The sequence below is a fragment of the Leptomonas pyrrhocoris genome, assembly GCF_001293395.1.
Source record: "Leptomonas pyrrhocoris isolate H10 chromosome Unknown, whole genome shotgun sequence".
NCBI classification, from domain to species: Eukaryota; Euglenozoa; class Kinetoplastea; order Trypanosomatida; family Trypanosomatidae; genus Leptomonas; species Leptomonas pyrrhocoris.
In genome coordinates, this window is record NW_015438357.1 from 1,821,627 (window position 1) to 1,849,372 (window position 27,746).

The window sequence follows — 27,746 nt, forward strand, 5'->3', positions numbered from 1 at the left end:
ATAAGTAAAACGGTTACCATGGCGTAAAGCCACATCTAAGCAAATCAAATCTGCGGCCCTGACCACCATAATAATGCGCGTTTTGTGCGAAACAACGGAAATCTCTACCGAAGAGCCACGGCAAGAAAAGGCAGGTTCGCTGCGACTCTTTCTAATCCAATGCCGAGCGGGAGATGACCTCATTGTCCCGTTCGCCCTCCGAATCACTCGCGGGGGCCGGGGTGTAACGATCAAGCAGGTCTCGCGACGCCACAGGGCTCTCCTCCGCCGCAGCAGGAGTGTCACTCACGTACGAGTCAGCAGGAGATGCTGCGGCGTCCGCGGCGGTCGCGGGCGGCTCCGTTGGGTTTGTGGGGGCCACACGGCCATCGCCGCCGCCCGCAGCGTACGCACCGCCATAGCGATCCAGTGAGAAGCTAAAAGGAGACTTATCGAGTCGTTTGTCGTCGTTGCCGTGGCCCGACCTCTCTCCGTTTTCGTCACTTCGAGCGCTTTGGCTGCTGCTGCTGCTCCTACGCTGCTTGCTGCTGTTGTGCGCACCACTATTCCCACCCACGTTTGGCGTCGGCTTGCCAGGGGAGCCAGTCGGTGTGCTTTCAATGGCACCCGCCGCAGCCTTCTCCCTGACCGGCGACGGCGCAACCGTCTCTACCGGAATGACACGCGGTGGCGCTCGGCGTTGCGGCGGCGACGATCCCTCCCGTCCCCCGACGAAACTCCGCGAAGTCACCACCCTGCTGGACACGACACCCGGTGCGGGGCGGCCGTCGCTGACAACGATTGGCATCGGGTGCGGGTCGTCCGCGTCGTCCTCAAAGGGCAGGCTGCTGTTGCTGAGGTGCGAGGTGGGGGGCCGGTACACACCGGAGGGCTCCGCGCCGGCGCGCGCGGGACCGTTCTCGACATGGCGAAGGGAGAAATTGCCAGTGTTGGCGCTGGCGGCAAAGTGGGACGGACGCGACGTGATGCCGACTGGCTGCGTAGCAGAGTGAACGAAGGACGGACTGTTTCCTTCAGACCTGCCGTGCAGGTCGTTTACCACGTTTCTGTTGGTGATGTTGTCTTGGTACACGGCTGAGGTTTGGCTAGGGATGTGACGCACGTTGCTGAAGCCGCTACGACTGGTGTGCACGCTGGAGAGCTGGCTGTTGCTTGGGTGACGCGTCGACGCAACGCTGCGGCCGAATAGGCTTTCCTCCGCCGTGTCCTGCCCAATGTCTATGAAGGAGCTGCGCGGCATCGCTACTGCTATCCCCCGTACCAGTGCAACGTCCAGCTGGCGTACCTGTCGATCAAGGCCGTCCATGCGGTCCACCACCGCCTGCACCTTATCGTTGATGTGCGCGACTTCCTGGGTGAGCGCTACCACAGCTTGGTGAGCAGGTGCGCTGCCGTCACCACCCTCCTCGGATAAACTATTTTTACTCGTTGCATTGTCCCTCTCACCACTCTCAGCACCAGCAGCACCAGCCGCAGGCACTTTCAGCCCAGTAGCCGTTTGCAACGCCGTGCACTGCATCAGCATCTCCAGACGATTCACATCTCGCCGGCACAGGCGCACCTCACTGGAGCGGGCCACCGAGGCTTCCATCAAACGCTGAATCTCCGTCGAGCAGCGGGTTGCCATATTCGCCGTGCTCGACAGCGCGCCCTGCAGCTGCGCCACGTGTCCCTCCAGCGAGTCGTGTTGGGTGCGTACGACCTGTGTGTCCTGCTCCACGTCTCTTTGCAGAGATTGGCGCCACCGCTGAAGGTCGCGCTCGAGATTCGCAAACGTGTCCTGCATGAGTTGCTGTCCACGCTGCAACGACTCGTCCATTCGTCGGTCAACCCGCCCCGTCTCCCCCCGACGTTGCTCCTGCAGTGTTCGTATATCATCCTTGACACGCTGCATCTCCTCCTTCCACGTGTTCAGACGGCTTTCCAGGGTGTGTTGATGCTCATCCAAGTCATGTTGCACACTCCGTTGCATTGCGGCGAGGCCTGATTGCATATCGCGTCGATGTGCCCGCAGCTGCTCTGCTGTCTCCTTGAAGCTTTGTTCGACTTGTGCCTGGCGTGACTGCACATCCTCGACGGTGGTGCGTAGTTGTTGCAGGTGTCGCTGCACCTGCACGTCCACGAGAGGTGCGACAAGGGTGGGGAGGTGCGTGCGCATCCACTGCGTGAGTTCCGCGGACACCACCCCGCGCGTGAGATCATTTTGCAAAGCATTGCTTATCACACCGCCATCGTCGATGGAGGCCGTCTGGTGAAGGAGATTGAAGCGCTGCGCGGAGCTGCCAACTGTGTTTACCCCTGCCATGGGATAGAAGTGTAGCGGAACACCCATGCGTACCTCTTCGGCGGTGCGGTCCATCTCGTGGCGCGTCCGTGAGGTCTTATGCAGTAGCGTATCCATCTCTCTATTCACTTCCTGCAGACGTGCAGCAAAGAGTTCGTCATCCTGCTTGACGTCAAGGTACCGTGCCATCTCTATTTTCCTCTCTCTTCCCTTGTTGTTGTCGTGTCTTGATGTCGGCAACGGCTCCGGCTACATTGTGTAGTAATTCACTATTATTCAGATGGAGTGGAAGGGAAAAGGAGCAGCGTTGATAAGCGTGATGGAGTTGTCAGAAGAGAGCGGGTACGGCAGGTGGTCCCTCAAAAAGTAGAAAACAAAAAACAGCAGGAGAGCGCGGGGAAAAGAAGGGTTCCACCGCCAGCGGCTACGCAAACGTGTGAGGAGGCACGTCAGTTGTGTATTCGGGAACGGTGGAGATGCGTCCTCCAAGTTAAACCTCATTAGAAATCATCGATAACGCCCCATCAGCTTTCAGCCTCATAATTATATATATATATATATATATATATATATGTCTTTTTTCAAGTTGAGGTGTTGTGTAGAACTCATGTGTGGTTTAGGTTCGTTTCGCGGTATAGTTGGGGAAAAAACTGCAATGAGCTACACATACATACGTACACACATACAAGCACGCACCGCTGCTGCATATCTGCTAAATATCAAAAGAAAAAAAAATTGAGCTTCGCAGGTCGAACCGAGAACTCTCAATCATAATATATATTAACGTTTATATATTTTTTAAAAACACAAAATGAGAAGAAAGGCGCAGAAAAACTATTTACCACCTGAAATTAAAGCTCGTTTAGCGGCAGCTCATTGTGCACGGCTAGCGTACTGCCCAAGGGAAACTTCATCAACCTCATTAGTCCAGAAGTGCCTCCAGTGTATCTCGTTACTGTCTCTTGAGAATTGACTCGCTTGGAGCTACGCATCCAGTTTGGGGGTTTGGGCCTTGTTCGACGTGCCACTTATCAGAGTGCTGTTCTTCCGCTCCTCCTTCTTGCGGTCCTTCATTTCCTGGCGTTTGCGATGGCGCTCCTCCTTTCGCTCCTTATTGGCGTCGTGCGCCGCCTTCTTCGCATCACTCTTGTTCCTCTTCTCCAATTCCTTCAGCTGCTGAATGCACGGCGCCCGCTCCTCGAGGGTTTTGGGGTATCCCTCGGGGCGGGGGTACCACACAAGCGGCCTGGCAGGCAGATTGTACTTGCTACGGTCGTACGTGTCGCTGAGGTACTCGCACAGATGTGGCGGGAACAGGCGCGGAAACTCCTCGCACACGGCCGGCCGGTCCTCCGTGTACAGAAACTCCACCTTGGTGCGGGTGACCGGGTCGATGGCGGGCAGAAAAAGCTTCCAAAGGAATGAAAACAGCTTGGGCGGGTTGATGCAGATCATCTTGCCGAGCCGCTCAGGGAAGTGGTCCTGAATGGCGCGGATAACACTGAGACCCATGGACGGCTTACCGTCGTGCAGGTGCGAGTACGTCTCGAAGTCGGTCACGCATACCCACTTGCCCACGCCGACCGGCATCATGCGGATGATGTGGTTGAAGCAGAACACCATGTGCTGCAGCGGGTTCTTCCGCTCCGGCCCCCACCGCATCGACATAAACATCACCGGGCGGTACTCTTTATCCCAGCCAACAAATTGAGCCATGTGCTGGTTTGGGTTCGTGAAGCACGCATCGCAGCGCAGCGTCTCCGCCCCCGATTCCTTCCACCACTTCACCGTGTTCTCCAGCATGACAAACGACTTCTTGAGGTCGTAGTTGCGGGCGATCAGGTAGCGCAGGCAGAGCCAGTCGTCGAATTTCTTTTCCTCGTACCAGGAGGCGGCAGTCACCATCTTTTTGAAGTCAGCGAGTGCCTTCTGCTGCGATTCATTCAACTCGGCATAACGCTGCTCCCACGTCTGCACCACCGGCGGTGGCCGGATCTTGTCCACCTCCTCCGCGCTGGAGAGAAAGTACGGAATCTGGAACCCTTCGTTCTGCTTGGGGAGGAGGAAGCAGTCTTTCGGGAGGTCCAAGTCTGCCTCGATTGTTGTCGCGACCGACGTGCTCAGGGTGGAGGTTTGGCGACCCGCCACGCCAGCCGTGGCGGACGGGTTCGCAGTTTCGTCTTTCACCTCGCTCATGGGGAGCGAAAAGCCGTGTTTTAAAGCGCAACGCTTAATCGAAACCGATTGAAAGAAAGAAGGGAGAAATAGCTATGATGAATATGATTATTGTCTTCGTCTGCAGAAAGTACAACCGATCATCTTCTGATGGTCTTCTTTTGGTTTCAGAAGATTTTCAAAATAAAAGGAGCAATACAGCGCAACAGACGTGAGAAGAGAGACAAATAATGGTAGAGAAGAACAATTAACCGGATTCAAAGAAGAAAGAGCAGAGATTGCAAGTTGAACTGCACCTATGTCAGGTGCAATGTGTTAAAGAAGCGCGTGTTATTGTCATTTAGCCTTCACAAAGCTGCGGAGGATACGGCCAGCTGAGCCACACCCGCGGCCATTTTGAACATGACACTCTTCTATACATAAATACTAGAAGTCTCAAAAGAAGATGAAACATGAGCTGGATCCTCTCACATTCAATCTCCCGTATTGGCAGCACTCAGCAATGCAGAAGCCGTTTCCGCTGCGTTTCTTTCTTGTGACATCCATTTCTTTCGTTTTTTCTTTGTATGTTGAACTGTCATGGTGGCATGTATGAACAACTCCCTTTTCCTCTGCTCACTTCTCCTTCTCACTGAGTAACTGCGTGCATGCGTGTGAGAACGCGGGAAAGAGGTGATCATGTCTACGCAAAAGCAGGCGCGGTGAAGTGAGAGTAAAAAAAAAAGGACAAGGAGCTTGTCGCGCAAAAACTGTTGAGCTTTTGCATCACTGTCCACCGGCAAGAAAAGAAAAATGCCAAACGAAACTCAAGTCGTTCATAGGGAAACGGGAAAAAGGACAAAAACAATAGCCAACAAAGAACAGACGTCAAGAAGCAAAAAAAAAGCGCAGAATCAGGGAGAGTCTTCTTTTGGGGAGTCTTGCGTTTTAGAATTTGGGGGTCAAGAACAACAACAAAACACCGTTACAATCAAAAAGAAGTTAGACACATCCAAACAGAGATACGTACATCAAGGATTGTTCTTTTTCTCATCCTCTCTTCAATCATGTGTGTGTGTGTGTGAGGGAGTGAGCGTGTGTGTATATAAGAATTTTTTTGTTGGTTAAAGGGATACTGTTGACTTGTTGTTTTTTTTATGATTATCGCCTCCATTCCGCAGTCGTACGTTGCCATACAATTGCACGCAGAGGGGTGAGGGGAAGAAAAGAAAAGATCCAGCAAAACGTAGCCAGGCGATCGTCGAGTTCACCCCCTCCCTTTTAACATGTACACCGCTTTTTTGCCATTACAACTTCGAGCGCAAGTTGTCCAGCATCGCACCAAGGCTCATCATTAACAGCTTCGTCTCGTTGGCGAACACCTCCAGCGACAGGGTGAAGGAGTGCATACCCTCCGCGTCCTCGGAGGTGACCGGGAAGACAAAGGTCGAGGGCAGGCGCACCGGGCCGGTAGGAGAGCACGCCTCCCTCTTGGCAGACGTCGAAGGACTCGTCTTGGGCAGGAAGGGCGTCACCGAGACGTTGCGCTCCGAGGCGAGTACCTGGAAGCTGTAGCCCTGCGTGGACGGGGAGCCGATGGGAGTGAAGTGGTGGAAGCCGTTGTCAAAGGTGTGGGAGCGCGGCAGGCCGGCGCGGCGCGACGCGTGCTGAAAGTCGAAGCCGGTGTGCTGGCGGTGGCTGTGCTCGAGGTCGATGCTGCCGTGCGTGTGGTGGTGTGAGTGCTGCCTCTCGCTCAGGTCGGGCTGTAGCGGCTGGTCCGTCGCCGAGGGCTGGTCGCGCTGGAAGAGAGGGTCGTTGGGGTCCAAATTTTCTATGTAATCGTGTACGGACTGGTTGATGAGCATCAGCATGATCTGGCTCTTGCGGCGATGCAGCACGTCACAGGCTTCGATGAGGTCGAGCACCGCCTTCATGATTTCGCCCTCCAGATTAATCGCAGGCTCGCGCATCATGTAGCACATCAAGTCAACAAAGCGCTGGAAGGCGCCGGCAACGTCGCGGGCGACGGGTTGCAGATTGCGCATCATGTGCCGCGTGTCCGCCGTGTAGACGCGCTGGCTGCGAATGACGTTCCAGCTCATCCACATCGTCTTGAGCAGCATGGCCATGCGGTACATGTGGGTGTAAGTCTGCTCGCACGATTTGATCGGGTAGTCCACCTCCACCAACGTCCGCTCGTCGCGCGCGAACTTCATGACGTCCTTTGTCCCTTTCAGACGGCGCAGCACGTCGGCGAGCTGCTTGTCAATCTCCTGTAGCGCCGTGTCCGTCTTGGACATCATGTGAACGGAGCAGTTGGACAGCTGCCGGTGCGGCGGCGCGTGCTCGTTTGTCGACGCCCCTTGCGTCGGCGGATCGTCATCCGTGTCGTCCATTTGCGTCCGGAATGGCGCCGTCTTGAGATCGGTGACCAACGGCACCGAGAAGAGCTCCATCATGCTCGTGATCGTGTTGCTCATGCAGCGCAGCACGTTGCTGCGTTTCGCGCGCAGAATGAGACTTGGCGACAGCGGCAGGACGAGGGCGCTGACGAAGAGGTAGATAAAGATGCCGAAGGTGTTCTGGTTCATGCGCTGCACTGTGTCATCCATCGTCGTCGGCGTAATCGAGTCGAGGGGGATGAGAACGAACATACCGTAGATGGCCATGATACCGTACTCCTTATCGAAGCGTAGAAAGGTACCGCAGAACATGAGCGTGCAAAGGGACGCGACGCGCTGCACCGGTGTCTTGGAGTACGTGCCGGCGAAGAAGCCCAGCACCGTACCGAGTAGGCAACCGGTGAGACGGACAATCGACTCCTGCACCGCCTCCACCGGGTTCGAGCCCGACACGAAGGCAATGATGTTCGGACCGGAGAAGGAGGGCATGTCGATCTTGATCAGATAGGAGAAGCCGATGGTCAATATCATTGCACCGCTCACCTTGGCTGCCTCGATGACGCGCTGAACCTCGCGGCGGTTCCACCGCTTGAAGAGGGTCCGTACGAAGTTGACGTTCTCCATAAAAGGCTCCCACGTCGTCTTTATGAAAATCTGCTTCATCGTGCCCACGACGCTGGGCTTGTAACCGTTTACCTTCGTCTTGAAGATGTCCACCGTGTCGCGCACGCACACGACGGTGAAGAGGTAGAACGTCATGAGGGGCACGAACTCCTCCAAAACGTCGGAGGTGTGCTCGTAGAACAGCATGCGGCGGGCCAGCTTGTAGGCGTCCTGCAGTTCGTCAGTGCGGTCCGCGAAGTAGGTGAAGCGCTCCTGCAGGTCCATCAGCGAGCTGCGCGTCTTGGCGTGGGAGAGCAGGTCCAGCAGCTCGTCGAAGGCCTCGGCGACGGCGTTCAGGTGGGGGTTCAGCAGCTCGCCAAAGGCTTTGGAGCGGTCGGAGTCGTCGATGGCGCTGGGTTTGGCCTCGACCATGTCCAAGACACGCGTCATGCTGCTGAGGTTGATACGCAGCCGCTCAAACAAGGAGAACTTCAAGGCGCGAATGTCGCGCACCTCCGGCGTCTCAAAGAAGAACTCGTAAAAGGAGAAGCTCTGGTAGTGCTCAAAGAGCGGCAGCAGCTCATCCAGCGAGTCGGTCATGAGGTGCACCTTCGACATCGCCATGTTGCGCTCCACGTTGGACAGACTCCAGAAGGAGTAGACGAGCCCGCGGTAGGCGGTGGCGGTGTTGCGGGCGATGTCTCGCAGCAGCCGCTGCGCCTCCCGCTTGCAGAAGAGCGGATAGGGGAAGAAGGCCGCGACGACGCAGAGCGCTGTGCCGATCGACCAGTCCACCATTACACGACACGGATAGAGGGCGTTGCGGCTCGGGTTCACCAGAAAGCCCACCGTACAACTGTTGAAGAGCAACAGACAAATACGACGCTGGATGCCTTCGGTGAAGGCGGCCATGATGAAGAGACAGAAGGTGTAGTAGATGCACCAGCCCGCCATGTGGTGGCCGAGGTTTAGCGCACCGGCGATGGCAGCCAGAGGCAGCCAAAAGCAGCCCGCACGGATCCAACTGAAGATGTACGCCACCGCCTCACCACTCGTCCGCTTCGCCGCGAGCACCGTCGAGGAGAAGACCATGAAGGTGGAGACAAAAGGGCTGCCGGGCAGGTCCGCGGCGATCAGCGCACCGGGCACCAGCACCGCCACCGCCGTAATACGGGTGGCAAACTCAAACTGGCGCCAGAACTGCGGGGTGCGGAGGGAGTCGAAGAAGGTGCAGTTCATGCGGCGCTGCGGGGGGCGCAGGTTCCACGGCACACTCACGTCACCGTGCGAGCCTTGGCCGCCGTCCGGGTAGCGCACCTCGTAGCGCGGGATGCCGTAGCTGTCTAGAGAGACATCGTCGTCGCTGCAGGAGGAGTCGGGTTCCACGTTCTTGGCGAGGTGGTTGCCGGGCGCACCTGTGGCTCCAGAGATCGACTTTGACCGGGTGACGGACGACTCCGCGGCGAGGGGCTTATCCATGCTATCGTTGTTGAAGTGAAACGCGGACTTGCGCTTGCCGATCGGATCTGCAGCAGCCGACAGCGTAGCGGGGGTTTCGCAGTCCTGGGCTGGGGAAGTGCCACTTAGAAACGGAAGCGGCGGAGGGACTTTGCCCTTGACACTGGCGTCCGCAACGCGTGGGCCGCTGGGGGTGCTGGCGAGATCCAGCCGGCGAGAACCGTCGTCGTTGGAATGAAAGATGGGCTCGTCCTCAGAAATGGTCTCTTTCGACATAACTTCTCCAGCGTCTGGCCTTGTGACAGTCAACGCTTTCGGAACTGACTTTTGGAGTTTATGGAAATACGCCACTATTCGCAGATGATACTTTATCCGCGCTTTATCCTTCTTTTTTCTCTCTCTCAAGTTACAACTGTGTCAGAAAGGATGCAGCGCACAGTTTGGTGTTCTTTTTTTTTTTGATGCGTGACTTTGGAACGTCAGGAAAAGAATTATCTCGGTCGATTACAACTGGAAAACGAACGAAATGATCAACCACAACAACAACAAAAAAACGAGGAACACTTCTTTTGAAGGGGTTGTGCGTGTACGGCGTAACTCGCTCTACCGCTGCTGATGCCTTACAGGTCCGAAATTCTCTCTCTCTCTTTTATTTTGTTGCTGGTACTCTTCTTTTTGTTTGTTTGTTTTGATGAATAAAAGAAAAGCGAGGAAAGATCAAAGTAGAGAATTACTAAAAAGCAAGCTTGGCTGTAATAAACGACGAGAGAAAAGCACACATGTAATTAATACCTGTAGTAAAACGAAGACAGTATTTAGAAGAAGAAACACTAATTTGGACGACAACAACGTATTTCTGAGCCGAATAATTAAAAAAAAATAAAAAGTGAAGGTAAAACACGCTGGAGTTTAAGGTAGAAAAAAAAACAGATGTTACAGTCGACGTAAACGTAAATGACGTACGGGGATTATAGTAGAAACTGTCTGTTACGGCAAGGGCGAAAGAGGATATTGTTTTTGTTGTTATTTTTCTCAAGAAGAACGGCGAAAACGAGTTGAAAAAGGTGACGAACTTTGTGTGAAGAGTTCCAAGCCACCTCTTTCGTTTATTTACAGTCGTCTCCTTTTTCTTACTGCTCGCTCTAGAGAAGGCAGTAAAACGGTTAAACAAAACAGAACCAGAAGAAAAAAAAATATATATATATATATATACTAATCAAGGAAAAAGAAGATAATTTCGAAAGACAGTTTTTGGTTTGTTTTAAATATGCTTACTCTGAGATTCCTTTATGAAGCTCTTGAATTACAAAGGCAAATTAACTCAGGTGCCAGTCAAGTAGAAGCAAAGCTGTTCCTCTGTGACAAGAGCGTGTGCTCGTTTGCAGAGGAATATATATATATATATATATATATATTGAGTTCTACGTGTATTAAACAAAAAGGGCAGCAAATGAACACAATGATGCCTGTGCAAATTGGGGGATAAGAAAGAGAGAATGATGCGGAAACGAACCGACAACCTCGCCTTAACCAAGCACTCAAGCAAAGCAGCAGGGAAACTGGCAACGAAATTTTTGATTTTTTGTGTGAAGGCTACAAAATACGATTCAATTGGGCGTAGTGCGGAGTGGTGAGAATTATAATTTTGCTGCGCTGGGTTTTATTGTAATGGAAGCGAAGAACGGAGAAGTTCGATGGGTGAAGACGCATCAAAGGGAGATGAGTGAAGAGAAGAAGAAAGAGAGTTAGAAACGGGTAAGGTTTGCGAAAAAGATTGAGATGTTGAACACGCAGGAGGGAGAAAACAGACGAAGAACGTACGTACGTAGTTGACAACGTTTGCAGTCCACACGCACACCAAGGCAGTCCTGTTGATAAAGGCGACTGGAAGAAATGCAAACGGTGGTGTATATTAAAGAGAGAAAGCGCGAGGTAACTGCAGTTGCCTTGACGTATTTTCTCACAACACTTTGGCTTGCATTTTTCTTCAAGAAGGACGTACGTGCCTTCGCAGCAAGGCACAGCACGGTAAACGCTCACCACACGAACAATCCAAAACGTCATCAAAAGCAAAAGAGAAGAAAAAGAAAGGGATAAGAGAGCACCTCGTTACGTCATCAGCAGCACGTCCTTTCAACGCAAAAGACAACTGTCATTCGATGGAGATTTCAACTATTATCGTTTTTCTTTTGGAAGATATTTTTAAAAGCGGTAAAATGAAAATAAGAAAAAAGAATTACCTGCCAAAACGGTGAATCAAAGGGGTTACTCGTGCCCTCTGGCAACAGCTAGCAATGAGGCACTGAAACACGTCGCCATGCAGGAAGGTGAGGTAGCTTGCACGCAGAATGCAGCACCTCACAACGTCAAGCGGCACTTCGCTTCATTCCTTTCTTCAGCAGTCCACTAGCCACAATATATATATATATAAAGAAGGAAGGCTGCCGCACGTCACGAACAACAATAATAATAATAATAGGAAAAGACGCCTGACTCACCGAGAAACGACATACAGCACGGTTGACGTCCGACATAAACCCACACACAGCGAGGATGATACAACAGGGATGCGCCAGAGACTCATTTCGCCTCAGTGACTCGTTTATTATTTCTTGTTTCGTCCACCATATATCACGTGCTTAATCCTCCGCGGTGCTCGCTGCTCGACGATGACGGCAAGTTCGTGTGCAGGCCGTCCCCTAACCGTTGTGGGCCACTCATCCCGGAGGACGAGCGCGACCGCCCTGACGGCATCGAGGCGACAGCGACGCCGCCACTGCTGCTCGCAGAGCTCGGCGGCGCTGAGGGATTACGCCTGCTGCTGCTACGGCTGTTTGCCCTAACGTGCTCCTGGCTGGTTTGATTTGGCGTCGCTGCCGTCGCGGATGTATCGGCCAGGGACGGCATGATGGGGCCTGAGATGGACCCGTTCGCAAGCACCGGCAGGGGATGCGGCTCGGACGGGCTGAGGCTGCTCGCAAGGAAGGGCGGCACCGACAAGATGCTACGCGACGGGATGTAGAAGTTGTTGAGGGAGGTGAAGGATGCGTTGTCCAGGGTGGGGGCCCCGGCGAGGGGCGCCGAAGTCGGCGTCAGTCGGCCGCCCTCCGCGAAGGAGTCCTGGTGGAGGGAGGCGTGGCGGCTTTGCCCTGCACCGCCGCCCCCCGCGTCCTCGCGGGGGCTCGACAGCGGCTCCTCCTCATCCGACGGGAGCACCGAGGGCGGGTGCGTTGCCGTGTACGCCTGAATCGATCGCTCGTCCATCGAGGTGTTCAAGCTGGGGATTTCGTTCTCGCGGTTCTCCAGCTTCTCCCATGGAATGTAGAACTTGAAGAGAAAGACATACAAGGGAAAGCCGACCACGGTGACGCCAAAGGCGGGGCCCATCCAAAGCGCGCGGATGCCGACGTTCGTGCAGAAGAACACAATCGCACCGACGGGGACGCCGACGATAGAGTACACAAGGGCGATGGATGCGGCACCGAGGGTCTGCAGCCCGCAGCCGCGCAGCACGCCCATCATGCAACTCTGAATGCAATCAAAGAAGTGGTACACGACAAAGAACGGGAGCAGTTGGTGGTACGTGTCGTACACCTCCTCGCTGTCGGTGAAAAGCCGAGGAATATACTGATGAAACAGCAGCAGGACAGCGATGTTCACCAAGGCGAATCCCATGGAAGAGCCGAGGCAAATAAAGGCGCACCGCTTCGCAAACTGCGGCTTGCCTTGGCCGAGTGCGTTTCCAATCAGCACGGCAGACTCGATGAACACCCCCGAGGTGAGACTCCACACGACACCGGAGCATTGATAGACAATGCTGAAGGCAGCCAGGTCGTTGGTAGAGGCGAAGCCAGCCATGATGAGATTGATTTCCAGCGACATCCACTCGCTCATCATCATCGCCATCGAGGGAAACGCAAGGCGGAGAAGTGGACGCCAATTTGCCAGCGCCGCCGGATCCCAGCCTCCCCAGGTCTTTTTGTACTTGCCCGTGGCGTAGAGGTAAATGAAGAGCGAGCTGGGCATGCACGCCATGAGAATGACCCATCCAATTGCCGCCCCATGAAAACCGAACAGCTTCAAGCACACCCACAGCACAAAGGGGAATGAGACAGCACCGACAATCAAGTTGACGGAGAGCTGCGTGTTCAGGTGCTGGCACGCGAAGTAGCGTCGCATCATCTCCAGTAGCATCACGGAGTACACACCAAACAGCGCCACGCGGCAGAACTGACCGGTGTGATGCGCCACGTGGACGTTCTGCCCAATTGCAATTAAAAAAGAATCGGAGAAGGCCAAAATGGGCCCGACGAAGGCGGAGACCACGAGCAGCATGAGCGACATGCGCTGCGCGTAGACGCCAAAGAGTTTGCTGTTCGGGTCACGTCCGTACGAGTGCGAGAGCACCGTCTCCAGTGCACCGGAGAATCCAGCAGCGAAGGAGAAGGCGGTGGCGTTGAGAAGGCCACAGGCCAGCGTCGTGGCTCCGAGGGCTGCCTCGCCGACCATCCGCCCCGTCATGGCTACCAACACAACGTTGATGGACATTTGCGCCACCGCTGCTAACCCAAGCGGGAGGCTGCGCACCACCACCACCGAAACGAGCTTCGCAGTGGACGCGCTACTGTCGAAGCCGCTCACGGTCACGGGCGGCGGCGGCGGCGCGGAAGCTTCAGGCGTCGCCATCTCTGTGAATTTGTACGCTACACAAAACAGTAACAATAATAACAATCAATAACACTGGCGAAGAAAGGAGTGGTAAGGGAACGCGGTCATGCGTGTGTGTTGTTAAACGGATAAAGGAGAATCGCAGGAGGAGGGGTAGAGACTGTCTGCTCGGTTGATTCCAAGATCTCGAAGGTAACCTACAAAAAACATGTATTTGTAGAGAGAGAGGAGGGAATCCAATCTGCTGGAAAACAGCTCTGATGAACAAGATTACGTTGGAAAGTGTGCGTGTGCGAGTGTGTGTGTGTGTTGTTTAAATCGCTAGCAGAAAATTAAGAAATGTTTAAACAAGTGGTACTCGGGATATTTGGTGAGAAAATCAAGAAACCACACTCCAGAAAATTAGTGGGATAGTTTTCTTTTTTATCCGGTGCGGCAGTTGCGAATATTCTCGGTAGAAGAGAAAAAATATATAGAGAGGGGTAACGTGACGCTTTACTGGATGGATACAATGAGCTCTGCTTTAAAACGTATTCGATTATACTCTTCCTCTTTCTTCGTATTCTCGCACAAAATTCGTGGAGACGAGGGAGGAAAATAAAACCGATTGGAATACTGAACAAATCAAACCTCTGCCATTGTGATCTCGAATGCGGTGACAAGGAGGGAGAGTTGAGAGAGAAAGAGAAAGAGAAAGGAGGCGAAGAGGGAGGTGATAATGTCAGCAGGAAATGGATCGGCAGATCGGTGGTCGTCACCCAACGCCGCATTCTGCGCGTTCAAAGGTCTCAGAGAAAAAAAGATGAAAAGGTAGTAAGATGTAACACAAAAAAGGTCTCGGAGGTTTTCGGTAAGTGAGGCGGGGGGGGGGGGGGGCACCGACACGTGGCCTTCTGGGGGCAAAGGTAGATCCTCGATTGCGTTCGGTTAATAATCGTTTTAACGCCACGTTAAGCTCGGCGCTCAATGACCTTTTCCATACACGTGATTTTCCTCGGTGTATGCACGTATGGCGTGCAGATGAAGGTGACAAATGAAGGGAAGCGCGCGGCGCCTGACACACTACGCTTGAGGTACAGTTGTCCTGGCAGTTTCCGAACTTGCCAACCTATCGCTGAAGCAGAACAATAATAATAAAACCCTTCAAGGCATCGCGTGGGGAGCGTTAGCGCAAGCAGAAAGTAACGGAACCGTGTTTAATAAAGAAACTTACGATAATGCGGAAGCATTGAAAGGTTGTATGACTAAATAATAACATGGTAAATCGCTCTCGTATAAAAAGAAAACACAAGCGTGGTGGCTCTCGCAGAGAGCGTCGCAACGATGACTGCGAATCCCTCTCACCGCATCAGCTGGACAGCGCGAAGTTGCGACAGTATTGCCGCGTGTCGGCGCGGCTGCTTCTGAAAGGCCCACCCCGCTCGCACATGTTCCTGTGCCCCGTAGTCGGTCAGCCGGCGCTGTGCGTTGTCGGACGCAGCGACTGACTTCTCCGCCTCCGCCTCACGTTTGAGCCACTCCTTCCGCGCCAGCTCATACCGCTGCACGAGCCACGTCGAGCTGAGCGCGCCTAATGCGCCTGCAAAGACGCGGATCTGCTGCCAGTCAGGCGGCAGCCACATGAAGGACGTCAAGTCGGTGTCCACCTCGGCGGTGTAGAAGGCCTCCACGGCTTGCGTCTCGGGAAAGCTCGGCTTCCTCTCCAGCAGTTGCCACTGCGCAATGGCAGAATGAAACAGCGCGAACTGCGCCACGGTCATCTCGTCGTCTACGTCGCGCCAGGACTGCGGAGGGTGCTGCACCAACTTGCGCCATCGACGCAACACGTGCAGCACTGCCAGCGGGGAGTCGTAGTTGTCCTTATGATTCTCCGCCGCGGTCCACGACACCACCAGCGCCTCCAACGCGCCCACCAGGCCGATGCCCGCCACGCCGTCCGTATAATCGCAGCCCAGCAGGGAGGCCAATGCAACGAGAATCGTCTTGGTAACGCCGCACGCCGCCAGCTCCGCCTGCTTGTAGGCTACCACGTTCTTTGACTGGGAAAAAAAACCGCGCAAGACGGTGGTGGCGCCGTGCACGAGCACATCGCTGTCCTCCGTGAAGACGGCGTCGACCAGTCCGTTTCGCGCGAGAAAGGCGCACTGCGCGTCGGCCTCGGCGGGGCTCAGAACGTAGGGCACACCGCAGCAGTCGAGCAGCTCGACGACGTGGAGGAGCTCGAAAGGGACAATGGCAACGCTGCTGCGCGTGGAGTTGAGGCGAGGTGCAGTCGTCGGCTCGGCGTCTGCAATGGAAGCAAGGTTGCTCTTGCTGGTCGGCGTTCGGGAAGCAGGCGGCGGAGGACTAGACCGGCCATCACCGCCACCACATGCTCTTGCTGTATCGCCTCCTTTCCCAAGAACCGAAGAAGAGCCCGTGGCAGACCCACCGTTAAGGGGAGGATTGAATCCATGCACTGTCGAGTTGCTCTCTTCGTCGCCATCGCTGCTGTTCACCACTACCACCATGGTGGGCTGCTGCTGCTGCTGCTGCTGCCGCAGCAGCGGCGGCGGTGGCCTCGTGTGATGCGTGCGCCCAAGCTTCACCGGAGTGAAGCCGTCGTTGTCATCGTCATCGCTGCCTTCGTGGGTCTTGTCGGCCGCATCGATGCGCGGGGGTGTGACAGCGGAGGGCTGCGAAATACCCCTCAACGTGGTAAGGTGCTGCAAGAAAAGTGCTGGGTCTAGGCGCTGAGTGAAAGGCTGCCACGCCAAGTCGGCGGCACCCGCAGCGCTGTCCATATCGCTCTCCTTCGCCTCCCCATCATCGTCTTCCTCCCACGTGCCACTGTCGCTCTGTTCCTCGTCTTTCTCTTCCGTGTCTTCACTCATTTCTAACTCTCCGTGAGCCTCATGTGTCGCATCCTCGTTGACATCGTCATCGGCATCGCTGCTGCCAATCCAGATTGCACTCGATTTAGGCACCTCGGCAGCCGTTCCCTCTCTCATCGCTGACCCTCCAGCTCCGTTTTCCGCCATTCTTTGGCGCTCGCGCTCTGGTGATGCGTGGAGAGGCGGCGTTCGCTGTGAGAGTGTGGTGAGGAAGTGGGCGAGGTCACCGCTGTGCAGGACAGCCGCGCTGCTCGCGCTTGACGGCGAGCGGGACGACGCATTTCGCTTCTCCACCTGCACCACGATGCCGCCCTCTGTCACGCTAACACCGCCCGAGGAGGACGACACCGCGCAGCAGTCCGAGGGCGTGTCGCTACCGTCGTCTACGTCTTCTTCATCAACGTCGTCGTAGCTCGCATCGCTATCCGTCACGCTGATCACATCTTCTCGCTCAAGTAGCTGCGGCGCCGAGTCATCTACGACAACAACACACGGGTGAAGAGGAGAGGGCTGAACGGGTGCAGAAGGCGACGCTCGACCGCTCTCTTGCGGATTCACACCGCTCTCCCTGACGTCCTCCACCGCGCGTCGGGGGCCCATAAAGAGCGAGGTGCTAGTGTTATGCAAGGCATTGTGCAAGACGCGTGCCTCGTGTCTTGTCCGCTCTTCCAGTATCCCTTCAACATCTTGCAAAAAATGGAGCGTGCTTCGACTAGACACCGCGTCCGGTGCGAGACGACGACGGCGGCAGTGATGATGATGACGAGGATGGTGGGATGAACGGCGCGGACCACAACGGCGTCGCTTTCCGGGACGAGGCAGAAGTGAGGCTGCGATGTCCTCCGTTGCTCCCTTGGCCTCGCCAACAGTACGAGAAGAATTCGCTACTTCTGTGGCCACAGCGCCTGAGGTGGCGACTCCCTCCGGCATCTTGTCAGTCGCGCTTGCGGGTACAACGGCGCTGTTTTTCGCGTCTGCAGCAGAGAAGCTCGTTTCGTTTTCGGCATCAGTCGATACTCCCTTCTTCAGCTCCTCCAAGTCAAGCGCGCCCGCCGCCACCTGCGCCATCAAAATTTGTTTAGCGCGGCGCTTCAGCAGCGCCTGTGCGTTTAGGGCGCGTAGCCGCATTCGTCGATAGTGCTCTGCGCCTTTGATGGAGGAGGCCCGGCCATCAAAGACGAAGACAGGTTTCATGCCGTAAAACAGCAGCTTGAGAATACGCGCCAGAAAACCTTCGAGTATTTTGTGCTCGACATCCTCGCCGGGAGCGATGCGGGCGCGAAACTGGGCAATCCAAATACTGGCGTCAATGGCGACGCGCTTCCCCTTGAGATCGTCCGGCTGCACCACCGTACCGAAGGAATCCAGCAGCCGCCAAAGCCCATGGACTCCCATGTATGTTGTTCGTGAATGCTCCGCAACGTGTCTAGGCGTATAAGGGCAGTTGCAGGTGCTTAACACAGTGGAGCCTTCACCTGCACTAAAACCTCGTCTTGTGTACTTCAAATCGCTGCAATGATTATTGGTCGATGAGGAAAAAAAAAGGGAAAAGCGGGGTTGAACAAGAGAAGGAATAATTGATCCCAGCCTAAAGGGTAGAAAAGCCAGCACCGCACAGCATTTCATACCATCCTTTCCGGCGAGGCATTTTGAAAGCAACACCATTTGCCATGCACGCATCCGCACGGCGGGAAAACTTCGGTGTAGCCTTCCGCCCGTTGTGCAAAACTGCATTCCACACTCGACCGCATCGGGCGGTCAGCGGCTCCCAAAAAGCCCAAAGTTATTCTTTTTTCAACAACAAAAAAGCTAACATCGGTGCTTTTCCTGTTTCTCATCGGTGTATAAAGAGTTAACCCGATTCGCGTATTTACTTAGTGGTTCCAATCTATCAGTCCCCTCTTCCCGCCCTTCCTCCTCTCACGCCAGCAGCCGAAAACGCCCTTGCACAAACTTGCGCGCAAAGGATGCGCTCGTCTTACGGTTGGTGACGTCGCTCTCGATGATGCCTAACGCTATCACCTCAAAGCCGGCGCCTGTGAAAAGCTGGCGAACTTCATCAACGGAGAAGAAGTGGCTTAACGTACCATTGGTGCGTTCGTAGGTGTTGGCGTCCGCCGCTGCAACACCGTTGCCACTCTCACCCCGCAGTTGTCGATTGGACTGCTGAAAGCGCGACTCTGCGTGATCGCTCACGGCGTAGTCGCGAAAGTACAATACCCCACCTGGACGCTTCATACACTTTGCAAGGCGCTGCAGCACCACCGCGTGCGACGGCACCGGGACCGAGCAGAGAACAAAAATAAGGGACACAAACTCCGGAAACGCGCGCGGCGCCGCCGTCGCCGCTGACAACGAAGAACACGCCGGCGCAGGGTGGAAAAGCGCACAGTCGGCCACGTCCGACTCGCTCGGGTTGAGCACGCAGACATGCACCTTTGCGGCCAGCGCCGGTGGCATCGACGCTATTTTTTCTTCGAGGAGGCGTATCGCCACGGACGAAATGTCAAACCCGAGCAGCGCACGCCACTGCGGCAGATGACCGTACTCCTGGAAGACCGGCAGCATCGCGTTGCCCACACCACACCCAGCCTCCATCCACGAAAAGGAAGCTGCGCCATCGGAAGCGACTGCTTCTGCGTCCTTGTCAGCACCTCCTTCAGGGACGGTCGTGTCAGCACCCACGGCGGTTTCTGCGGCCGCGTCGATCGCCGCACGCAGCTCGTGGAATTCGCGCAGGATATAATGCCGGTCCTTGTACCCGTTGACGGTGTTGTTGCGGTAGTAGAGGTCCCATTGCTTCTTGTGCATCTCTGCGTTTGGGCGGCGTCGGTGCAGTTGAAGGAGGCCGCTGCCGTAGGGGCGATAATCGCTCACGTACGGCTTACCTGGTGGCGAGCGACCACGCTTGCGACTGCCACCTTCACTGGTGGCGAAGGCTAGGGAAGAGGTGCTCGAGCCGTCGCCGGTTTCGGCTGTCGTTTCACGGAAAGACATGGGGAGAGTGCGCTACTTCTTTTTTATTCCTCCTTGACACAAGGCGACCTGAAAAGGAAAAAGTTCTCCCTTCCACATCCATGTGAAACGCAATAGACCAGAAAAGGGCTTCTGTGTTGCGCGGCACTTTAGCGTAGTGCTGCCTTATTCAATGGAGCTTCAATGTCTCTGCTTTAGTTTTCCTTTTTTAGGTGACGCTCTCAATCATTCGTGCGAGAAAGGCAGCGATGGGAAAGGGGAGGGGACGCAGCAGAGAAACGACGTTGGAGAAAGGTGCGACCGTCGCGATGACGAGACAATGGCGCTCACAGTTGTTCCTCTTCTTTTTCTTCTCTCTCGCGATGGTCGATTTAAATGCAATCCAGGGCTCTGGAAAACGGAGGTGAGAAGTAAACACACGAAAAACTCAGCGCTTGAGGTTGTTGCGTTGGTGTGTCGTACATGTACGGTGCGTAGTCGGGAAATCGTTGGGGCGTGCGACGTGGAGGCACAAGCCATCACCTCAACACTGCTCTGTTCAGTAGCACAGACACACACACTTCTGTTAGGTTCACAGCTTCACCTTCCCCTCCGCGAAAGGGTTGTAAAGCACAGTGGCACCCGTAATACGCACCCCCGCCGCGTTCCTGACAAAGTTTTTCGTATCCACCGCCGCGGCCGCCTCCTCCAATGCGTGCAGCACCGCATCGCCCGTCCTCGCATCGCCCTCATTGGTGCCCGCATGGGTGGTGGACTCCTCCCCCTCCTGCTCCTCCGCCGTTGTCAGAGTCGCCTCTACCACGGTCGCCGAAGCAGCGTCGTACACGCCCTGCAGGTCCACCACACCAAAAGCAGTGTACACGCCATCGAACGACGGCTGCGGGGATGTCGTGATGAAGAATTGCGAGGCGTTCGTGTCCGCCTTGGTACCTCGGTGCGCCATGGACAGCACCCCGCGCCGTGTGTGCGTCGTCTCCCCAAAGCCCTCGTCGCGAAAGTACCGACTAGTCGTTATGCCCGCTGCCTCCACAGAGGACACCACCGTGTTCTCACTTCCTTGGGCTCCGTCCGAAGAGGACGCTGCGCTAGGGGGCGGGAGTCGGGCGAAGATGGACTCGCCACCTTTTCCGCTGTTTGTCGGGTCGCCCGTCTGCAGGAGAATGCGGGGGAAGTGTCTGTAGAAGTGGCAGCCGTCGTAATAGCCTGAGGCACAGAGAGCGAGGAAGTTGAAGCACGCGAGTGGACACGTCTGATAGTGGAGGAGCACCGGGAGGTCTCCTGAAGTGGTGTGCAGAACCACGGCCATCTTGAGCGGCCCTTGTAAACCTGTTTAAACTCATCACGCGTTTTGTGCAAGTTGCGGTGCCGTTAGCATATATATAGTTCCATGGAGGAGTATCGACGGCCCGCGCACTTGGAGAAGAAAGGCGGAGGGGAGAGAAGACGAAATGCATTACCTTATTGCACTCAGAGGGTAAACTACGCGAGCAACGGGCACCTTGATCTCCTTCGTTTCCGCAGACAAAGCATGAACTTCACATTTTTCCGAAGTGGCAAACAACCGCGAAGCATGAATACAACAGTTCCAACCCAATCGTTCCTGTGTTCGACGCCGCTGGATTGCATGCTCGAAGAAGAAGAAGCCAGAGGTGCATGCTTCTTCGTCGTGCAGCCAAGGCACCGTAGTTAAAAGCACACTGGTGCTTTCCCATTCTTCTTAACACCGCGATTCTTCTTTACAATAGGCTACATTTTTTGTGGCCTTATTAAGTGTACGGGCCATCTCCCTGTTACACGTTGAGTTGCTACTCGCAACGCAAAACACACATTTCTGGGTTAAATACTCCGCTTTTCAGCACCTCTGCACACCTTCTCCCTTCCACCTCCTCCCAGACGCCCCTCCATTGCCAGCAAAAGTTTTCGTCAATTGCTATATAAAAGTCGGCGAGAAGCATAGTAAAAAGATAGAAATAAGCGTCAGGAGAGGTGGGGGTGTGGTCGAGAGAGAAAATCAAGCAACCAGACAACAGTAGAAAAGAAAGTGTGAAAAACAGGGGTGAACTTTACAGTCAAGCATATTAGAGCACACAGCAACCAGCGGCCCCCGCGTCCATCTGCGCACACAACTTAATACAGCAATGCGGGAAGGGGAAAAGAAAAGCTAAGCCAAAGGTGAAGAAAGAGAGGCCATCGGCAATAGTAATATGGTGAGGTTGTGGTATATAGAACCTGGAAAAGCCGCAGATACGTTTGACAAGCACGAGAAGATGAAAAGCAGAAACCTTTAGCAATTTTAAAATAATCAGTGTTCCTTGGCCCGCTTGATGTGTGCACACTGTTTTAACATAAGTGAGAAAAAAAAACACAACACGAGAAAAAAGAAGAATTTGGCCGGTTGTGTACGTCAAGTTAGCGAACAAGACGTTCGATGAGGGCGGTGCATGTCTTGAAGTGACAAAAGGGCGGTGAACGGAGGAGGGGGGCGGAAAACATGATAACAGAGATGTGTAGCAGCCGCAGCACCCCATCCAGTTCGCACGTAAGTAGAAGCAGAAAAAAAAGATGCACTGTTTTCCACTTTCAAGCATTAAACAGCAAGCAACTTTACCAACGGTGAGTGTTGCGCTCGACAGAACAACTTACAAAAGGAAAAAGGAGGTGACCCAAATCAAAACAAACACCTTGCTGGACTGCAAACAAACAACACAAAGAGAATACGCAGAAAGAGGGCTGCAAAGGGTGTTAGAGAGGAGCAGAAATCTTTTTAATGTTCGTTCACCTTCTCCTTCATTTTCGTCACCTTGCTCTTCAGCGTCGGGTTCTTAGAGAGATAGTTCTCCACCGCGGCGTGAATCGTCTCCTCCGCGAGCATCGAGCAATGCAGCTTCACTGGCGGCAACGACAGCTCCTGAGCGATCTCCTTGTTGGTCAGCTTCAGCGCGTCTGCCACCGTTTTACCACGAATAGCCTGCGAGGCGTACGAAGAGGCCGCGATGGCGCTACCGCAGCCGAAGGCCTTGAACTTCACATCTTCGATCACCATCGTCTCCGGGTTCACCTTAACCTGCATCTGCGTCATATCACCGCACTCAGGGGCGCCACGCAGACCTGTGCCGACGTTCGGGTCTTCCTTGTCGAGCTTGCCGACGTTGCGGGGGTTCTTGTAGTGGTCCTGCACCTTATCGCTGTACAACGTACGCATTGCGGTGCACTGCGTCGCAGCTGCAAGCGCCGCGGAGGCCATCGCCTGGCTGCCAAGGCGAGTGAAGGCGCGCATTTTTTTTTTGTTTTCTTTGATCTGAGGTCAGTGTTTTGCTGTTGCTTCCCGTAGGGCAGAAGGAAAGCGAAAAAGAAAAGATAGTAGTACTCGTAGTAAATATTTGTAGGAAGACGTAAGAGAGAAAAGTAACAGAAAATAGCGTCTTATGTCTCAAAACAATTTAAAGGTGAAAAAAAAAAATGTGAATAGTGTTGCGGACGCTGGCAAGTGAGAGGCAAAAAGATTATTAACGATTCAACTAAAAAGAGCTCACAATAGTGTGAGGTCAAGCCGATGAAATTTTCAGAAGGCGGTTTGCGTAGATCGAGTGGGAACAGAGGAGAGCTTCAGTAAAACAAAACACTTCTTATCCTGTGGTTGACGGCCCATGTAACAGTTTAGGAACGAACAAAAAAAAGACACGGGTAGGCAGGCAGAAACGTAAAACAGAGACGACGTGTGTCAGGGGCAAGGAAGGAGGGAAATGATTGAATGTACAGCGCACGGACGCGCCATCGGTGGGTGCGAGCCACACGCACTCTATCTTTTTTCTGTGTGTTGCTTTCTGGGCAATCAAAGAGCAACCTCTCGTCTTTGGCGCGTGTCAGCTTCTTCCACACAGCACATCTTTGTAGTGCTGCTGCGTCTTCCTCTGCAGGAGTAGATTTTGGGCACCTCTTCCTTGCTGAAGAGGAAGAGAGCTGGTAAGATGGCGCAACGGCAAGGACGTCGACCTTTTCAGCGGAAACCAGATGTCGTACGTAACGTACGGCTCGTTGTCACGCGGCAGATTTGTGCCGCATATGGTGTTTTTCCTTTCTCTCTCTCTTTGGGGGAGGTTTATTAGCACTTAAGGTCAGCGTGCAGCAGTGGCCTACAGACGACGCAGCAACGCTGTGAAACACACTGCGCCCATCTGGTCCTTTCCAGAGCACTTCAACGGTGAAAGTACGAAAACAGTCATCAAAATCTTTAGAAAAGAAAAAAAACAACGCCTACTCTTCCTTCGCCGGTTTTGAGTCCACAGACACCGCCGCCACAATTCTCTTCGTGGTGGTGGTCGGTGTGGTCGTGTCCACAAACCTACGCACCGCCGCCACCTGCGCCGCTGTCGGAGTGCCGGCCGCGCTGTCCAGATTCGGCTCCGCAGCGGCGGAGGCGGGCGACGCCGTGGCCGCCGCTGGTGGGGCCGCGACACCGGCATTCGCACTACTGTCCGCCAACTGCGGCGAGGCATCCGAGTGCGGCTTCAGCTCCTCCCACTTAATGTACCGCAACATGATGTAGATGTAAACGGGCGCGCCCACCACAGCGACCCCGACAAACGGGCCAATCCACAGTGCCCTGATGCCAATCTTGAAGTAGAAGAAGAGTAAAAAGCTGAGGGGCACGCCGACGATGCAGAACGCGGTGGAGATGATAATCGCGCCGAGCTTCTGCATCTCGCAGCCGCGAAAGACGCCCATAATAGTGCTCTGAAAAACATCGAAGAAGTGGTAGGGCATCACAATATACATCAGCTGGCGGTAAATCGGGGTCACCGCCGCGATCTCCTCCTGTGGGACGAAGAAGGCCGGGATGAAGGGCTCGAAGAGGAGGCACAGCACCACGTCGAAGGCGGCGACGCAGATCACGACTCCAACCGCAGTGAAGGCAACCCGCCGAGCCAGCATGGGTTTTCCCTCCCCGACCGCGTTGCCCACAAAGACACTCGTTAGGATCATCACGCCGGAGCCCATGGCCCACATAACGCCAAAGACCTGCAGGGTGATGGTGTAGGCGCCGAGCTCGGCCGGGGTGCCGTAGCCGCCCACGAGACCGTTCACCTCCAGCGCCACCCATTCGCTCAGCATCATGCCCATCGAGGGGAGGGCGATGGCGACGAGGCTGCCGACGTCCTGCGTGCAGCGGACATCCCAGCCACCCCAGGTGGTCTTGTAGATGCCGGTGAAGCGCAGGTATGCGATCAGGCCCCCCACCGTGCCGGTCATGAGCACCAACCACGCAATCGGCGACCCAGAGAAGCCGAAGAGCTTCACGAAGATGTACTGCAAGACCGGATTCGCAAGGGCTGCGCAGAAGAGGGCCACGGGAAGCGGCTTGGTCAGGTGCTGGCAGGAGTAGTACCGCTGAAGAAGTTGGAAGCCCATCGCCGCAGGGATGCCGAAGACGCCCCAACGGCACCACATTCCCGTGTAGTGCACAATGCTGGGGCTCATGCCCACGGCGGTGAGAAAAGCATCAGCAAAGCACAGGATAAAGCCCAGCGGGATGGCGGCCACCAGCAGAATCAGGACCATGCGCTGGGTGTAGATGCCAAAGATGTGAATGGTGTGCGGCACCAGCGGTGGCACCGCCGTCCCATCGCGCGCCGCCGTCGCCTCCGCCTCCTTCTTGCGCTTCTCTTCCTCGCGCAGGAAGAGGCCGAAGCTATGGGAGAGGACCGTCTCGAGCGCGCCGCACAGACCCGCGCCAAAGGCAAAGCCCGTCGCGTTCACCAGACCGAGGGCGAGGGACGCGCCGCCCATCGCCTGGAGGTTCACCATCTGCCCAATCACCGCGATAATCACCAAGTTCAGCGAAAAGGTCGCGAGGGAGGAGAGGCTGACCGGGTAGCCCAAAAAGAAGAATTTCTTGATGATCTCCTTGGTGGGGATGTCCTCGCTCATCTCCGCCTCCGGGTTGCTGGGGGCGATCGAGCCGCCGCCGGCCTCGGAGCGGTGCCCGGTGCTGGCGATGGCGTGCGCGATAGACTCCAAGTCGGCCGCCGCACCGCGGCCCGCCATGGGGAAGTGCGACGTGAAGGAGACATTCTCCAACACCACATCGTTCTCCGAGTCGACGTGGGAGCGGACGGACATGGCGCCTGAGTGTGTCGGTTTCTCTTTCTATTCGCTTAACGACGAGCAACGCTTTGTTTTAAATGCGTGTTATTCTTAGTTGGGTTCCTCTTATGGATCGCAGTACACCATGTCACTTTTTCTTTTAAGTCGAAAAGAACACTAAGGGGTTACAACCGAAGTTTACGGCTTGTGATAAAGGCCAGATTCGCTTCTCTTTAAAGAGTCATGTGGATGCGCCGCAGAAATACAAGAAGCAGTGAAAATGGTGTACACTGAAAATACCTTCTTCGGAGAAGGCGGTCACGCAAGCCCACAAACACACACACACACACAGACAAAAAAAAAGGCGGTCACCACGCGACGATGAAAAGCAGGTGTCGATAGGCGCGCGCCTCCCTCTTGTGCAGATGTGAAGGGGAGAGCACGAAAAGAAATAGCTTCACGAATAAACAAGAAATGAGTAGTTGCTGGAGACGACAGCACTTCGTAAAAAGCACCCTAATAAAGTTGGCTTTGCTTAAAAAAAAAAACCCTGTTCTGCTGGTGGTGAACCGGTAATGCGCATGCTTCCGTCGGGCAGGTGCGTCCACGAAACAGGAGGATAGATCGAATGAAAAGAATGTGATACAAAAGAACACAGAAGATGTCAACCACCAAAGGGAGAAGACGCACAATCGCGAAACGATTTCTTGTCGACGTTTACATTGCCTCCAGAGGCGTGCATTGGGGTCTAGTATTCCATGAAGATAGAGTCATACATTTTACAAGTTGCTGTACTGCTTCGTCGAATGAAGAAGCTGCTATCTTTTATGGGAGCAGAGCATCAGAATTTTGAAAAAAGAAGGGTTGGCCGAAATTCCGCGTTCCAACGTTCCTTATACGTGACCCCGACAGCAGTCTATTCTCATTCTTTTTATTTCACTTTGCGGATATCCATTCGCGCTTTACCCCGGATTACTCGATTCAAAACAGCTAAAGAACTTAGTACTGTACAAGAACAACTGAATTACAGAATAGAAAAGCGGCAACGTTGAAGCGAACAAGAAGGGGAGAGGAGGAAACCAACGTAAAGAAAGAAGGCCGAGACGGCGTACGGCTCAGTTCATCTCCTGAATGCGTCGCCGCTGAGCAGGCATATCGTCATCGCTCGTGTCTTCGTCATTCAAGTCATCCGCGTCCATCACGGCCACCTCGCCGTCGTCGCTATCACTGCTGGAGAAGTGCCGCAGCACACGCGTGGACAAATTTGGACTCACCTGCGCAGCTTCCTGAGAGGAGGGCCCGCTTTCCCTGGATGCTCCGTAGCTAGAATGCGCCGCCTCGGGCGAAGGCGTCAACGCACTTATCAAGTTCAGCATCGCCTGCGCCTGCTCCACCTTGCGGCGGTGCAACTCCCGCTGATTCTCCGCCGTAGGAAGCAAAACGCCGGTGAGAGTTGTCATGCCGCCATTCAGCGCAGCAGCATCACACGCTTCTAGCACACCTGCCACCACATTCAACTCCACCACCGGCTGTCCGCCCCGCTCTGGTGCGCCCCGCTCCCCTTCGTCGTTGTCGCCTGAGGCGGTCCACGCGGGCTCCATTCGCACGGCGGGCACCTGCGGTGCCATAAAGAGAAACTGCTCGATTTGCGACGTCATGCTGCGGAGCGAGTGGGTGTCGATGTCGCGGGTGTTTGAATGGGATGGCTGTCGCAGTAGACTCGCCACGTGGTACGCCATGGCGTCCTCTGACGTGTCAAGGCGCCTATTTGGATGGTTCATTGTCTGGGCTGCTGCCGTTTAACGAGCTCAAAAGCGTTGTGTTTTAAGAGAGAAGACAAAAAAAAAGCACTGGGGAAAACAAAACAATTGCGGTATTTGCTGCTTTGGAGCAGCTGACCGTTAAAGTACTTGTATATCGATTAGCGTTGAAAGACAGAAAGTCTGTGCATACGCCTGACGCTTGTAAAAAGCAAGACAAAGAAGGAAGGTGTCACGGAGACGAGAAAGGAGGAGGTGACCATCGCAGATCTGTTGTTTCTTTCTTTACTTTCTTATTTCAGTTGACGAAAGCAACGAGCGCGATCAGGCCATGCGAAGAAAAGCGGCGATCCCGCTCGCAGTAAACGTTGAGCAAAAGCATGTTCTTTTTCTCCGTAATCATCACAGAGGGTGAAGGGGAGGGGAAGCGGAGGGGTGATGAGTTTGCACCACAGCTGCGTAAGTCGTTGGGCAAAACAGAAAA

General features: G+C 54.7%; 10 protein-coding genes across 17 annotated transcripts; all 10 read right to left on the bottom strand.

Annotated features, from left to right (window-relative positions):
* Positions 1 to 151: 151 nt before the first annotated feature.
* ABB37_00588 (hypothetical protein) lies at positions 152 to 2,473 on the bottom strand (the record flags this gene model as incomplete). The annotated part of the gene is made up of 1 exon (XM_015796843.1): positions 152 to 2,473. One exon carries the CDS (start codon positions 2,471 to 2,473, stop codon positions 152 to 154), a length of 2,322 nt encoding a protein of 773 aa, XP_015664851.1.
* Positions 2,474 to 3,268: 795 nt separating this feature from the next.
* On the bottom strand, positions 3,269 to 4,618 carry ABB37_00589 (hypothetical protein; the record flags this gene model as incomplete). Of its 2 annotated transcripts, none has more annotated exons than XM_015796845.1 (1): positions 3,269 to 4,618. In XM_015796845.1, exon 1 carries the CDS (start codon positions 4,478 to 4,480, stop codon positions 3,269 to 3,271), a length of 1,212 nt encoding a protein of 403 aa, XP_015664853.1. In that variant the 5' UTR covers positions 4,481 to 4,618. The 2 variants fall into 2 exon arrangements, with proteins under 2 accessions (XP_015664853.1, XP_015664852.1); XM_015796844.1 differs by having other exon boundaries at positions 3,269 to 4,615.
* Positions 4,619 to 5,745: 1,127 nt separating this feature from the next.
* Positions 5,746 to 10,555, bottom strand: ABB37_00590 (hypothetical protein; the record flags this gene model as incomplete). Of its 2 annotated transcripts, none has more annotated exons than XM_015796847.1 (1): positions 5,746 to 10,555. In XM_015796847.1, exon 1 carries the CDS (start codon positions 9,175 to 9,177, stop codon positions 5,746 to 5,748), a length of 3,432 nt encoding a protein of 1,143 aa, XP_015664855.1. In that variant the 5' UTR covers positions 9,178 to 10,555. The 2 variants fall into 2 exon arrangements, with proteins under 2 accessions (XP_015664855.1, XP_015664854.1); XM_015796846.1 differs by having other exon boundaries at positions 5,746 to 10,550.
* Positions 10,556 to 11,532: 977 nt separating this feature from the next.
* On the bottom strand, positions 11,533 to 14,215 carry ABB37_00591 (hypothetical protein; the record flags this gene model as incomplete). Of its 2 annotated transcripts, none has more annotated exons than XM_015796849.1 (1): positions 11,533 to 14,215. In XM_015796849.1, the coding sequence occupies exon 1, from the start codon at positions 13,585 to 13,587 to the stop codon at positions 11,533 to 11,535; it is 2,055 nt and encodes a 684-aa protein (XP_015664857.1). In that variant the 5' UTR covers positions 13,588 to 14,215. The 2 variants fall into 2 exon arrangements, with proteins under 2 accessions (XP_015664857.1, XP_015664856.1); XM_015796848.1 differs by having other exon boundaries at positions 11,533 to 14,202.
* Positions 14,216 to 14,909: 694 nt separating this feature from the next.
* On the bottom strand, positions 14,910 to 17,953 carry ABB37_00592 (putative DNA repair protein RAD2; the record flags this gene model as incomplete). Its single annotated transcript, XM_015796850.1, has 1 exon — positions 14,910 to 17,953. Exon 1 carries the CDS (start codon positions 17,835 to 17,837, stop codon positions 14,910 to 14,912), a length of 2,928 nt encoding a protein of 975 aa, XP_015664858.1. The 5' UTR covers positions 17,838 to 17,953.
* Positions 17,954 to 18,362: 409 nt separating this feature from the next.
* Positions 18,363 to 19,622, bottom strand: ABB37_00593 (hypothetical protein; the record flags this gene model as incomplete). Its single annotated transcript, XM_015796851.1, has 1 exon — positions 18,363 to 19,622. Exon 1 carries the CDS (start codon positions 19,437 to 19,439, stop codon positions 18,363 to 18,365), a length of 1,077 nt encoding a protein of 358 aa, XP_015664859.1. The 5' UTR covers positions 19,440 to 19,622.
* Positions 19,623 to 19,989: 367 nt separating this feature from the next.
* ABB37_00594 (putative Peptidyl-prolyl cis-trans isomerase (cyclophilin)) lies at positions 19,990 to 20,832 on the bottom strand (the record flags this gene model as incomplete). 3 transcript variants are annotated; one of them, XM_015796854.1, is made up of 1 exon in its annotated part: positions 19,990 to 20,832. In XM_015796854.1, exon 1 carries the CDS (start codon positions 20,722 to 20,724, stop codon positions 19,990 to 19,992), a length of 735 nt encoding a protein of 244 aa, XP_015664862.1. In that variant the 5' UTR covers positions 20,725 to 20,832. The 3 variants fall into 3 exon arrangements, with proteins under 3 accessions (XP_015664862.1, XP_015664861.1, XP_015664860.1); XM_015796853.1 differs by having other exon boundaries at positions 19,990 to 20,784; XM_015796852.1 differs by having other exon boundaries at positions 19,990 to 20,745.
* Positions 20,833 to 22,182: 1,350 nt separating this feature from the next.
* ABB37_00595 (putative mitochondrial iron-sulfur cluster assembly protein) lies at positions 22,183 to 23,050 on the bottom strand (the record flags this gene model as incomplete). 2 transcript variants are annotated; one of them, XM_015796856.1, is made up of 1 exon in its annotated part: positions 22,183 to 23,050. In XM_015796856.1, exon 1 carries the CDS (start codon positions 22,693 to 22,695, stop codon positions 22,183 to 22,185), a length of 513 nt encoding a protein of 170 aa, XP_015664864.1. In that variant the 5' UTR covers positions 22,696 to 23,050. The 2 variants fall into 2 exon arrangements, with proteins under 2 accessions (XP_015664864.1, XP_015664863.1); XM_015796855.1 differs by having other exon boundaries at positions 22,183 to 23,044.
* Positions 23,051 to 23,672: 622 nt separating this feature from the next.
* On the bottom strand, positions 23,673 to 26,087 carry ABB37_00596 (hypothetical protein; the record flags this gene model as incomplete). Its single annotated transcript, XM_015796857.1, has 1 exon — positions 23,673 to 26,087. The coding sequence occupies exon 1, from the start codon at positions 25,536 to 25,538 to the stop codon at positions 23,673 to 23,675; it is 1,866 nt and encodes a 621-aa protein (XP_015664865.1). The 5' UTR covers positions 25,539 to 26,087.
* Positions 26,088 to 26,617: 530 nt separating this feature from the next.
* ABB37_00597 (hypothetical protein) lies at positions 26,618 to 27,464 on the bottom strand (the record flags this gene model as incomplete). Of its 2 annotated transcripts, none has more annotated exons than XM_015796859.1 (1): positions 26,618 to 27,464. In XM_015796859.1, the coding sequence occupies exon 1, from the start codon at positions 27,239 to 27,241 to the stop codon at positions 26,618 to 26,620; it is 624 nt and encodes a 207-aa protein (XP_015664867.1). In that variant the 5' UTR covers positions 27,242 to 27,464. The 2 variants fall into 2 exon arrangements, with proteins under 2 accessions (XP_015664867.1, XP_015664866.1); XM_015796858.1 differs by having other exon boundaries at positions 26,618 to 27,458.
* Between the last annotated feature and the right edge of the window lie 282 nt (positions 27,465 to 27,746).